This window comes from Plasmodium berghei, assembly GCF_900002375.2.
Source record: "Plasmodium berghei ANKA genome assembly, chromosome: 13".
Lineage (NCBI taxonomy): Eukaryota > Apicomplexa > Aconoidasida > Haemosporida > Plasmodiidae > Plasmodium > Plasmodium berghei.
In genome coordinates, this window is record NC_036171.2 from 1,461,224 (window position 1) to 1,475,829 (window position 14,606).

Consider the following 14,606-nt stretch of genomic DNA (forward strand, 5'->3'; position numbering starts at 1 on the left):
TTTTATCTTGTATATATACGGGTATGCCATCGAATATAGAATTAACAATATATATATATATATATATATATATATATATATATATGGATATGTTTATTTCTCCTTAAATATATGAACATTTTATAAATTTTTATTTAAAAAGGTTAAATATTATGTCCTATTAATGATATAATGATAGGGGATAATAAGTATTTTCATAATAATGATATAATAGAATTATCAATTTTTTTTTATGAATAATAAAATTTTGAAAATTGATGATATTTTTAGAGATTTATACATAAATATATATGGAGTTTTTTTAAAACAACATTGTTATGTATGTATATCTATAAAGTGGTGAAAGGAAACCATAAAAATAAACATTAATAGATATATAATTTTTTTGCATTATTTATTTGACATATTAACGGATTAATTTCATGCAAATTCAGAGGAAAAAAATATTACTATGCATATAAATATTGTATATAGTAGGGGGAATGCATTAAAATAGGGAAAAAAAAAAAAAAATTATTTACAAAAATAAAAGGTGATAAAATATTAATAGTCAATTGTTTTTTTTGCTTATTCTCATTTTATGAGAAAAATAAAAATGCTTTATAAAAGAAAAGCAGAGTTTTGAATTACGGAAAAAAAAATAGTTAATGTAAAGCGTAGGTATCATGTTATATATTAGTACACTTGTATGCGCTCAAGATAATCAAAGATATAAACTTGTGAAAATACCATAAAAGGCATGGAAAATTTGTAAATAGAAAAATAAAATTATTAATGAAAGGGATAATATTATATGTTTAGTTGGAAAACCGAAAGGAGACTAAAATTGGTGATTTCAAGTATTATTGAATATATAATAATTATTTTTAAAATTATCAAATTTGAAATAAAAGGGGAAAATCTCAATACGTGTAATACATGCTTATATACATTTTGGCTAACTCATAACTATTATTATTTTTTTATCTTATATTTTCCTATCATTACGCATATTTATATATATCTTGTAAATACTATATATTTTTTTTTCATAACTTTTGCATAAAAAAAATGTGATAAAAATGGAAGAAGATAATGAGCATTTTGATGAAAAAGAAACAACTCTTGACAAAAAGAAAAATAAAAAAAATATAAATGGAACTGTAAAATCTCAAATTAATGATAATAGTGAAAGTGACGAAAATAATTGTAATTCTAATACAGATGAAGAATCTTTATTGAAAAATGATAAAAAGCGAAAACAAAGTGCAAAGGAAAAAGGAAATAAAAGTAATGTAACGAGAAGAGGGCGAAGGAAAAGGGAAGAGACAGAGGAAGATACAGATACCGACAAAAATGAAGAAACTGATATCATTGAAAAAGATGAAAACAGTAATAGTAGTGAAAATGGAATAGCACAAAAAAGTAAAAGTAAAACTGGGTTAGAAAAAAATGATAGCAAACATACCTCAGAACGTTCAGAACTAGGTGACGAAAAAGAGGAACAAAGTGATAATGACGAAAATGAAAAAAGAAAAAAGGAAAGATATAAAAATATAAAGCATTATAATGATGAAAGGAATAGTAACTCAAATAGAGACAAAAGTTCTGATTCAGAAAGTGATCAAGATGAAAGAAGTAGAAAAAGGGAAGATAAATCGGAAAGTTATAAAGAAGATTATCATAAAAAAAGGAGGAGAAAACCACATTCAAGTAATGATACCAATTCAAGTGACGATGATGAAAAACGGTCACATAAGTCCAGAAGTGTCAAAAAAAGAAGGCACGAAAGACGAGAAAGGAGGAGGCACCGAGGCAGAAGTCGGGGCAGAAGTAGAGACAGAAGTAGAGACAGAAGCAGAGACAGAAGTAGAGACAGAAGCAGAGACAAAAGTAGAGACAGAAGCAGAGACAGAAGTAGAGACAGAAACAGATACAGAGATAGGGATCGTGAGAGAAGGCGGGAAAGGGAAAGAGAAAGAATGCGAAGGGAAAGAGAAATTGAAAGAGAAAAAAGAAGAGAAGAAAGACGTAAAAAAGAAGAATTAGAAGAAGCAAAAAGAGATGATTTAACAGTATTAGTATTAAATTTAGATTTAAAAGCAGATGAAAGAGATATATATGAATTTTTTTCAGAAGTTGCTGGAAAAGTTCGTGATATACAATGTATAAAAGATCAAAGGTCTGGGAAATCAAAAGGTGTAGCATATGTAGAATTCTATACACAAGAATCTGTTATAAAGGCATTATCAGTTAATGGTTATATGTTAAAAAACAGACCAATTAAGGTTCAATCATCTCAAGCTGAAAAAAATAGAGCAGCAAAAGCTACTAAACATCATCCAATTGATCCTAATGACATTCCATTAAAATTATATATAGGGGGATTATTAGGTCCTTTAAGTAATATAACAGAACAAGAATTGAAACAATTATTTAATCCTTTTGGAGATATATTAGATGTAGAAATACATAGGGATCCATATACTGGTAAATCAAAAGGTTTTGGGTTCATACAATTTCATAAAGCTTCAGAAGCTATTGAAGCTATGACTGTAATGAATGGAATGGAAGTCGCTGGTCGAGAAATAAAAGTTAGTTATGCTCAAGATTCAAAATATTTATTAGCAACTGATGCATTAAAAGATTTAAATATTCCAAATTTGAATCAAATAAAAGCAGCAGCACAAGGGGTACAAAAATCTGCAAATAAAGAGGAGGAGCAAGATAATGAAAAAATTGACAATGATGATGATGATGGAGGTGGATTAATAACTGGGGCAAGTAGCAAAATTGCTTTAATGCAAAAATTGCAAAGAGATACAATAATTGATGCTTCGGTAAGATTTTCAAAAAAAAACAATCTTATGCATTTACTTCATTTTTTATGTAACTCTATATCCACGGAAATTATTTTTTTCTTTATATTTATAGATTCCAAACACATATGCTATTGGAACAAATGCTATAGCAAGAAATTCGTTAAATAATGTATCGAGCCCTTTAAATAATGTAACATCAAACATTGTTTTATGTAATATGTTTTCACCAAATGATAGTAACATTGGTTCGGATCCTGATTTTTTTAGTGACATAATTGAAGATGTAAGGGAGGAATGTAGTAAATATGGTAATATTATTAAAATATGGTTAAATACTAAAAATATAGATGGTAAGATTTATATTAAATATACCAAAAATGATGAATCATTAAAAGCTTTTCAATGCTTAAATGGCAGATATTTTGGAGGTTCACTCATAAATGCCTATTTTATTAGTAATGCTACATGGGAATCCACATGCTGCTAAATAGAATTTGAATTATTTTTCAATAATTTTTTAAAAAAAAGAAAATAACTTATACTATCATTGGATATGCACATATATATATGAGCATATTATACACAGGTTTATAATTTAATTTTTCTCTTTTTTTCAAATTTATTATAGTAATTTTATGTCATTTTTACTCATATTATATTACATTTTTTTCACCTTTTTTATATATCCATTTAATTGACTTATTTTATACAATTTAACGAATTAATACATTATAATATATATACATATAAAGGAACAACTTTATAGGAAACGAGGAATAGCGCGGAATACATTATTTTAAGTATAAATTATTTTGGAGTTAAGAATAAGTATATACATTTTAGTAATATACACTTATTACAATGTGTTTTCTTGCTCAAAATACCATATAATCTTACGAATGTAAGTGAATAGATATCGGCACATGCACATGTGTTCGTGGTACTGAAAATAAACGATAATAAAAAATAATAAAAAAATAATAATAAAAATATATACACATGTGTCTATATGCATATAATTCTACAATTTGAAGCGCTCATATAACCATGCACTGAATAATATTCTTTCAAAAATGGGGAAAAAATAAACATAAGACGCATAAAAAATGGAATAAATTGAGAAAATAACTAAATTTTTGAAAAAAAAGTGAAATAAAATTATACTTATTTTTCTTTTTGTTTCAACATTGATGAGACATATAATTTTATTTTTTATATTTATAATTTAGGACACATTGCAGAAAATTATATACAACAAAATTAATTTAAACAAAATTTAAAATTTTGGTTGGTTATAAAACTTTTTTTCTTTTGCTTTCCTCATTTGGGCAATTGTGTAAATATTGTGCAGGCTATTATTGTTTGTCGCTTTATTTTGTTTATTTTTTTTTCATCATTTTTTTGTTTGTTTTTGTTCATTATAAAATGTTATACATTTAAAAATATGGATACAAAAAAAAGAAAAAAGCTTAGAACAGCGTTATTTTAAGGACTATATTGTTATTTGCATATTAATCATTTTTTTTGTAATTTCAAACATTTTATATTTTAATTGTATATGTTATAACCTAATATAGCATACAAACTAATTACCCCTATTTTGTATACATTTATTTCTTCAAAAAAATAACGATTTAAAACAAATATAAAAGAGCAAAGTTTATAACACATTTTAATTATAATGTTGTAATAAAATATGTTTTGATATATTTATGATAGACATATTTTTATGATATACCAAATAAGAATGGATTAATAAAAGTGTAATATATATTCATATATCCACTATAATTGTTGTATTAATTATATTACCACTATTTTAAGAAAAAATAAAAGAGTGAAAAGATATATTTTGTTGTCTCATAATATTATGATTTTGTGGTTATAGCATATACGATTTTAAATATTAACATTTTGGTGTAAAAAAAATAAGCTTATGAACAAATATGAAATATTTTATATTATGAAAGGCTAAATTACCCAATTAGTTTATTTGATTGTAACTACGTATTTATATATAAAAGGATACATGTGCACTTAATTAGTATCCAACTTTTGCTAAGTTATTTGCTTTTACATTTTCGTTTTTTTATCATCTCAAAGTATAAATGTTAAAATTAAGGGTTATTCAAATTATATTTATTATATATATGGATACAAAAATGTATTATTTGTTATTGGTAATGTTTAATAAAAATTATGATTTGTATATATAGATATTTAAGGCGTAGTGTTATTTTTCCTTTTTTTTTATCAATATTAACTTTTACAGGGTTTCAAAAAAAATTTTACGCGGTATTTTATATATAATAAAAAAATAATATATTGGGCAGCGTAGTATTTTAATATATATATATATATATATTGCTTTTAACTCTTGGGCATTTAACAATATGCATAGTATCACATTTTTTTTATTTCTTAATATAAATAAGTGTTTGGGTATATAATATATTTATTCATAATTTTATTATTCTCTTACTTTTTTTTGCCGCAATTTTAGGATGCATAATTCCAAGTTTTATCCATACATTAATAAATTTTTATGTACTTTTTATTCGACCGATATTAGTATATAGTATATATATATATAATTATATATAAATTAATACTTTTTGATAGAAAAAAATAACTGAAGTAAAACAAAAATTTATATTTAAATAATATTCACTATTTTATTATTTTTTATAAATATATAATTTTTTTATTTTTGCTGCGATGCACCTAAAACATTTTATTAGTTTGTAATAGGGGAATTAATAATTTGCCCATACTATTTAAATAATAATAATAAAAGGAAAAAATGTATATAATTATATACACCCCATTTTACCATTAAATAAATATATATAATACTATAATTTTCCTCCTAAATTATAATTTATATTTTGATAAAATATATAAACTTGAATTTTTATTTATTTCCTAATATATATGAAAACAATACGTTTTTTGAAAAACGCATCATGTGTTTGATTTATTCATTATATTATTTATTTATAGACATATTTATATATTTTTTTCTGAGCATCATCAATGTTATATTCATCCATATGTAATAGACATGTATACATAATATAATTAATATATGATTTTTTTGAATAAAATAATTTCTTATTTTCATTGGGTAGAAAATAAGGGGTGTCTATAATACAACGTTTAAGTTTATTTACACATTAACAGAAAAATAAAACAAAAAAAATAATCGAATATATGCAAAAAAAACATATAAATATATCAAAATTTTATTTTACAAAATATATACAGAAAAATATCACCTTTTATGTACACATAACATTACTACACTTTTTTATTCCCCATAAAAATATAAAATGGGAGGCGAAAATAATTTTGATGGTTTATCTTTTTTCGAAAGCAATAATTTTCAAAGCACAAACCGAGATTTTATGAGAGGAACAATGAATGATAATAATAGTAGAAGTGAAGAAAAAGGGTTACTAGAAAAAGCTATAAGCTTTTCAAAAAAAGGGGCAGAAAGTATACAAAAAGGAATTCAAAAAACACTAGACAAAACAAATTTAAATAATTCTCCATCATTAATATCTAATTCAACAGCTGCAGATACAGGATCCATGTTTTCGAATTTTCCATCTTTTACTAACCAAAATAGAGAAAATTCTACAAGTTCAATTTATGCATTTACAACACTACTATCATATAAAAATTTCCCATTATTTTGTCTTTTATTTGGAATTAGTATTGTTTTTATGATACTATCCTTATTTACCTTACCAATGATTGTGATCACTCCTAGACAGTTTGGCTTTTTCTTTACATTGTCTTCAATATGTTTCGTTTTATCATTGGCATTTCTTAAAGGGTTTTCTAACTTATACACTCATTTGATCGAGAAAAAACGGTGAGAATAATGAAAATAAAAATACACAAACTTTTACATAATCCTTCAAAATAAAATATTTTTCCATTTTATATTTTTCCATTTTAGTCTCCCATTCACAAGCGCATACATATTATCCCTAGTTGCAACCCTCTATTTTACCATCATTAAGCCCTTTTATTTATTTGTAATCACAAAACATATATTTACTAAGTTTATGTTTTCATATATGCATTTGGGGCAAGTATTATCCCATATAGTTCATCCATATATATACCTCTTTGAATTGCTTATATAAATTTATCAAATATATTTTTCCCCATTTTCAGGCCTTAATAACATCCATTGTTCAAATGTTTGCACTTATTTCTTTCATTGTTTCGTATATACCAGGTAAATAAGGAATTTAAAAAAAAGAGGCAGCCTCAATGTGTTGTCAAATCTGATATATATATGTGTATACTAACAATTAATAAAGCAATGTTTCATCATTTTCTTCATTTTTAAATATACAGGAGGATCTAACGTAATAAAAATGATACTTGGTGGAATGTATAATTATATTAAAAATTTATTTCGTAGAAATAATTCCTCAGATTTACCTTTTTAACTTTAGTATTTTTTTGTTCTTCCCCCCATAAATTTTATGCGTATTATTTTCTTCGTATTTTAAATTATATATTTTACAAATGCTCGTACACATATATAGTATATATGAGGATATATATTTATACACCCATATATATGCATATATACTCTCTTATTTTATATCTTTATATATCCATTTTGAAATTAAGACAAGTATAGATACATGTATATATATACAATTTAACAAAAACGAACAAATCTCCGTGATAGTTTTTTTTTTTTTTTTTATGATATTACACACTCATTTGACATTTGCAAATTTTAATTGTATTATTTATCTTTAAGAATTGTATGATGTTTTTTTTTATTATAATTCTTTCTATGGATATTAACTTTTTTAAGTTTAATTAAAGTAATAAAAATAAACATGCTATTGTGCATACAGTATATATGCAAACATATATTGGTATGATTATTTTTTGTGAAAAAGTCTTATACATTACGTATGTATGTATGTATGTATGTATATATATATAATATTTACTTTGAAATGACATAATTTAAAGTTTATAAAATTGTAATAAAAAAATATATAACACAAGAAGAAATTGGCACATTTTTTTATTGCAATAATTATTTTAATACATTTTCTTCGACATTATTTGAAGTGGCATAAAATATACTTTTTAAACGATGTTAAAATTGTTTTTTAAAACTTCTATAAAAATAAATAAGGTATTTTGTGAATAATTATATCATAAAAATTGATTAAAATATTACTAGTTTTATATGCATATATTTATTATAGTTTGTTGTGAGTTAAATGGTTGCCAAATACTGTATTTTATTTTGGTCATTGACATACACCAGCACATAATTACTAAGCATATATTCATTTTTGTTTATATATTTTTTTACATTTAATTGTCTTAAAAATCTGCAAAAAAAAAAAATAGCATATAAGGAAATATTATACCAAGACAAATGCACAGAAAGTTAGAAATATAATATAAATTTTGTTCAGTTTATTTTTTATTGTTACATAGGTACAAATATGGGATTATATTGTAAATACAAGACATATACAAACGTATAAATATATATAAAGAAATAAGACAAAAATGCACGAAATTTTATTGGGAGAAAATAGACAAGTCTATGATATAGAATGGGGAGTTTGGGGATTTTTTTCAGAATTATCATTATTAAAAAGAATAATATTTTTTTTGCTATTTTTTTTTCTATGGATTATATATTTATTATTAAGCTTATTTGCAATTCCTAAAATATTTGTGGGTAATATAAAAAGTTTTGGTTTTAGGTATTCTTTAAGCAATTTATTTTTGTTATTAAGTTTTTGCACGACATTGAATCCTTATGAAAGGTTACGTGGAATTTATTATAATGATTCGTATTTTTTTAGTGAAAAAACTATATTTTTTTCATGTTTAATATGTATAATATTTAGCATTTTATCGTGTTTATTTTTTCCTTATTTTTTTTTAATTACTTTATTTATGATAGTGCAAATTATTATTTTTTTTACATATATTATGTGTCGTTTCGATCGAATAAGATCGTTTGTTTTATCAATTTATTCATTTCATTACTAATATCAGGAAACAATAAAAAAACGAAAAAATATAAAAAAACGAAAAAAGTAAAAATAATATGTATACATATACAGCGTAACGTATCAATGTAATGGTAAAGAAATGCAAACAGCAAAATAATCTAAACATACTATGTGGAACATTGATATTTGATAATTATGTATACACATACATTTTTTTTTTAAATGATTTAAAGCTAAGCATTTATGTAACAAATATTAAAAGAAAATATGCATGCACATTTGTAATTATATAAATTAATAAACGTATGTAGAAATATAAGAGGGAATACATCATAACGATATTAATAAAAGTTGTTTTGTCAAACCCTATCAAATTTATAACGGTATTTATACACACGCAGCGGGAAGATCGTCAAGTCCTGTACATTTTATCAAATCAACGTTACAATAAGTCAAACCACAATTATAACATTTATTTGAGCATGGATCTCCAAATAGACATTTTAACCAGCAATTTGATTTTCCACACTCAACAGATTCTTTAAAACATTCTGAACAAGTATTTGATAATTGAACATTTTTTGTTGCTAATTCTTTTTGAACACAAATCATTGTTTTTTCCCCAGATCCTAAATTATCAACAGAGCAATGCATCATAGCATTATAAAAAAAATTACTTGGTGACATTCCATCTCTCACTATAGGCTCACTGTTTTCAATTTTTCCATATATTATATCTTTATCTGATTGGGATATACAACCATTTGTTATAAAACTGGAATTATTACCTTGGACAGCATATCCGCAATCACTTAAATTATTTATTATATTTTTATTTAATATATTTATGGTTTCTAATTTGATATCATAAAATATATCGCAATTAAATATAACATGTGGTAAACCAATTACAACAAATGATTTATTAGCATTACATAAACTTTCGACATTTCCATTTTTCAATATATTTGATATTCTTATTAATACTCTTTTTGGATTTAAATCATTATATCGACCACTTAATAATTCATCAATGTGTTTAAGTACAACATCTCGTTTTTTTGCATATGTAAATGATAAAATTGTATCGATAGCATCCTTTAAAACTATACCATCTTTAAATTCTCCTTCCCAATTATCGTTCCACCATTTATTATGTACTTTGCTGTTATATGCATTATTATATGGACTGCCCCAATAGTTGTTAGTATCTATAATATTATTATTGTTTAATTTTTTGGTAGAATTATTTCCTAAATGATCAGGTTCACATAATATCGAAATAAGGCCAAAAATTGGTCTTAATTCATTGCTTAATAGACCAAATATTGCCAGCACAAATAGAGTTAATATACTAATATTCTGAATTATTTTCATTTAAAATTTTTTTTTGTATACTTTTTTGAAAAAATTTAACTTTATTTGTGCAAATAATACACATATATATTATTATTGCTATTATTGGTTAGTTTTACTCTTTTATACATTCGAATCAGTATAGGATGTCGATTTATTCAAATATGATTCACTCTATTTATGTGTGTCGTATGCACGCATATATAATTATATATATATATATAAATTAAAATTAACGAAAAATAACTTATTTTACCAAAGTTTAAAAAAAAAAAAAATTAATGTGAATATACCAAAACTATGCTAAATCATTTCATAGAATTGCGAATATAAAATATTTTATTAAAATTCATAAAAATAAATAAATTAATTTGAGAATAATGTATTATATTGCAGTTTCCTACAATTATAATTATTTATTTTTCAATTTTTATGATTAAAAAAATTGGAAAATTAATATAAAAAAATTAAAATAGTAATAGGCAATCAAATAAAAACTATGAGTGCAAATAGCATATTACTAAAAAGTTTTACAATTAAATTTCCCCTTCTATGTAATAATATTCTATATTAATTACAATTCATATAATTCACATTGCGTATGTACCTATAGTATATTTTAGAATAAGTATTTATTGTTTTTTCCGTATATTTTTATTAGCACAGATATTGTATTGTACTATATTGTATAATATAGCAATGATATCATAACGACTTTATTTCCACATCGCCAATACGTGTATTTCATAAGAAATGAATTGTAAAAAATATGAATTAAAATATTTATAATTATTTTGGAAAATTTTGAACATTTCAAAAAAAATTATTACTGAAAAAATTCAAGCATCAAAGTTGGTATATTTTAATGAAAAAGATATAACCTATAAATATATGTATATATAAATTAAACATGTATATGCATTAAATGCATCCACATATTTATTATTATAATATATGTTACCTTTGTAAAAAATGAAAAATGAGGCAATTAAAAAATTTAATAGGCTTATATTTGTAGTGATAATTTATTCATTACTTATATATATGATTATAATAGCAAAATGTGAGCACAATGTTTTAACAAAATATGAAGAAAAAGAATTTGATGAAAAAACAAAATATAAATCTATAATTATTGATGCTGGGTCTACTGGCACAAGGGTTTATATTTATGATTATATTACTTCACATGATAATAAAGATATAAAAATATATATACCTTCTATAAATTATAGAACTACACCTGGATTAGTATATTTACTAAATAACTATTTTTTTAATAATGAAAAAGAGCCTTTTTATAATTATTTTAAAAAAATACAAAATTTTATTTATGAAAATGTTAAAAAAGAAGAACGATCAAGTACAGTTATCTTAATCAGAGCATCAGGAGGCTTTAGATTACTAAGTATAAATCAATCGAAAAAATATATAAATTTTGTTAAGAATTATTTTTTTGAAAATTTTAATGATTTTTTATTAATTGATCAATTATTAATTAAAATATTAAGTGGAAAAGAAGAAGCTATTTTATCATATGTGTCTATTTATTCCCTTTTAGAAAGATTATCACCAAATCCCATTATATTTATAAATAATAATGAGGAAATAAAAAATAGAGGAAAATCAACACACAAGAATATTGATAATGATAATAAAAATGATGATGACCATATAATCGGGGTTCTTGAAAGTGGTGGGGCAACTGCTCAAATTATCATAAAAATTCCAGAATCTAAAATGAATGACGATATATTAAATTTAATGAATTATAAACATAAAGAAAATAATAAAGACGATGTTATTGAAGAAAATTATAAAAATAAAAATATTGTAAAAATAAAATTATTTGATAAAAATATGTATTTATATTGTAAAAGCTATTTATCATTAGGTCGACAAAATGCCATGAAAACATATTTACATTATGTCGTACATGAACATTATGAAAAAAAAAATATCCTAAATAAACAAAATAAAATAAATAAAAATGAAACAACTAATGATGATAATAATAATCAAACTAAATTTATAATGGTCCCTTGTTTTCCAAAAGAATTTAAATTTTTAATAAATAATTTATATAAAACTTCAATTGATGAAGAATTAGAAGAATATGATGAACAAAATAAACGAGAATTAAAAACTGATGAATATATAGGTATAGGTACAGGGGATTTACATTTATGTAGAAAACAATTACAAATTATTTTAAACTATTCAAAAATTGATACTTTACCATTCAAAATGAAAAAATTTATTAAGTTATATGGAATTGAAAACTTTCACCATTTTGCAATTGTAAGGATACACAATAATAAGAGTGTAGCAAAACAAGGAATTTTCGGTTCGTTTTTTTTAGCTACTTTTCTCGAAAAAAAATAACTATCAATTTTTTCCTTTTTTTTTTTATATTAGGACATATTAAACATCCCAGAAACATATAATCCTATTCCTCTGGATACAAGTATGTACTTAAAAAAGGCAGAGGAGCTTTGTCCTCTTACTATAGATGAAATTAGAAAAGTTGTACATCCTGATGCAAATATAGAAAAAGCTCAAACATCATGTTTTGGGTAATTTTGAAAAAATATAAAAGTTTTCATTTGGTGTGTATATGAATAATATATATTTTTTTTATTTCAGTATAGTATTTTTAATAAGTTAACTAAATTTTATAACATATTTATTCTTTCAATTTTACAGGCTAATATTTTTATATGAATTTATGAGGCATGTATTGAAAATTGATAAATCCATACTATTTTACTCAACGAATTATGTAAGCAATTAGGAAAAAATAAATATTGTTTGCTAAACACACATAGATATGCATACTTTGTTTATGTATACAATTTATTTTGCACACATGTTTATCAATTATTTTTTTATTATGCTTTTTGTAGGTAAAAAAAAATAACATTACTTGGACAATTGCAGTTTTACTCATAAATATCCCCAAGCATTTAAATTTAATTAAAAAAACAAAGCAAAATTATGATTATGATGAGCTTTAACTTTCAGCATAATATGGTATACAATTTTCTTTGAATTTTTATTTTTTTTTTGTTTTTTTTAAAAAATTTGCTTTATTGTAACTGGTTTGCAATGCATTTTGAAGCCATTTAAATAATTATTATATAATGTTTATACTCTTTAGAAATGTCATTAGTCTTGTGCTATAGTTTGCATTTCTTTAAAAAGGTTAACTATTTTTATATTTATGATGCTGAGCATATATATATATATTTTTTTTGTATCACAAAAAACTGCTAACAAAATTGTATTACGACTTTTAAAATGTTAACCTTATTTTAAAAATCCCATAAAATACAAATGAATAAGTTTATATGTTAATATTTAATTTAACTGCAAAATATATAAAAAACTCATTTTTATGAAGCCTCATATTATTATATAAAATTTCGTTAGAAAGCAATACTTCATCTTTCTATATTCATTCATTTGTTTTTTATTATATTGTTTTATTTATTTTCCTTTTTTATATTTCTTAAATAAATTATGTTTTGTTTGAAAAAATACATAATTTCCCCGCTCTACATTTTTTGAAGTTTTTTTTTTTCACACTCTCCCCTCTATAAATGCACATAAATTTATGTGTATATTTTTTTTTGTGGTTAACATATATATTAGTTGAGTTTATATTTCATTTTTTTGAATAAAAAAAAATCTTAAAAAATTAAACGTTTTTTCTTCTTTTTTTTATTTACAATTCACCATTTATACTCATTTAGTTATAATATTTATTTAAATATTAAGAGTATTAGAAATATATACTTATATACCATTCTATTGTTGTTAGCAAAACAATTTATAACTTGTCTTTTTTTACCAATTAATATATTATCCTTAATTTGCGGATTTCATGTGCATATTATACATAATCCGTGAAGACAAGAAATTAAAAAAAAAAGAAAAAAAAGTTTACAAACCAGCGAAAAAATGGAATTATCAATGGATGGAAAACTGATAAAATTTAGTGTAATAATTATATAAAAAATATATACATTTATATATACACATATATATTTATATGTATGGAATATTAAATTTTCTTCGAGAGATGGAGGAAGAAATATAATAAAATAAATAAAATGCTAATTCTTTGATATTTACAAAAATTTTAAGTATAAATTGTTTATTCTCTTTTTCACCTTTCCAAATGTTGTAATATGATAAGAAATAAAATATTACAAAATAAAATAGTAAATATAGGCATTAACAATATATAAATGGTTAGATAGCTAAATATAAAGGAACAAAAGAAAATTAAATCACTGTTTTATAGTAAAATACACACATTTTTTTTTTAATTTGTAAGCCTATTTTATTTCTAAAATGTGTGATATACTTAACATACTAGGTGATTTACCTGAGTAGGAAAAATATATACACAACAGTTTAT

The 14,606-nt window shown here is 22.6% G+C and overlaps 4 protein-coding genes across 4 annotated transcripts; 3 read left to right on the plus strand and 1 right to left on the minus strand.

Annotated features, from left to right (window-relative positions):
• Positions 1-1,061: 1,061 nt before the first annotated feature.
• Positions 1,062-3,288, plus strand: PBANKA_1337100 (splicing factor 1, putative; the record flags this gene model as incomplete). The annotated part of the gene is made up of 2 exons (XM_034566984.1): positions 1,062-2,819; positions 2,914-3,288. The coding sequence occupies 2 exons, from the start codon at positions 1,062-1,064 to the stop codon at positions 3,286-3,288; spliced, it is 2,133 nt and encodes a 710-aa protein (XP_034423527.1).
• Positions 3,289-6,133: 2,845 nt separating this feature from the next.
• On the plus strand, positions 6,134-7,270 carry PBANKA_1337200 (protein transport protein SFT2, putative; the record flags this gene model as incomplete). The annotated part of the gene is made up of 4 exons (XM_034566986.1): positions 6,134-6,681; positions 6,769-6,847; positions 6,990-7,053; positions 7,176-7,270. The coding sequence occupies 4 exons, from the start codon at positions 6,134-6,136 to the stop codon at positions 7,268-7,270; spliced, it is 786 nt and encodes a 261-aa protein (XP_034423528.1).
• A 1,941-nt stretch (positions 7,271-9,211) lies between these two features.
• Positions 9,212-10,201, minus strand: PBANKA_1337300 (conserved protein, unknown function; the record flags this gene model as incomplete). Its single annotated transcript, XM_034566987.1, has 1 exon — positions 9,212-10,201. One exon carries the CDS (start codon positions 10,199-10,201, stop codon positions 9,212-9,214), a length of 990 nt encoding a protein of 329 aa, XP_034423529.1.
• Positions 10,202-11,152: 951 nt separating this feature from the next.
• PBANKA_1337400 (nucleoside-diphosphatase, putative) lies at positions 11,153-13,197 on the plus strand (the record flags this gene model as incomplete). Its single annotated transcript, XM_034566988.1, has 4 exons — positions 11,153-12,481; positions 12,599-12,756; positions 12,887-12,962; positions 13,087-13,197. The coding sequence occupies 4 exons, from the start codon at positions 11,153-11,155 to the stop codon at positions 13,195-13,197; spliced, it is 1,674 nt and encodes a 557-aa protein (XP_034423530.1).
• Between the last annotated feature and the right edge of the window lie 1,409 nt (positions 13,198-14,606).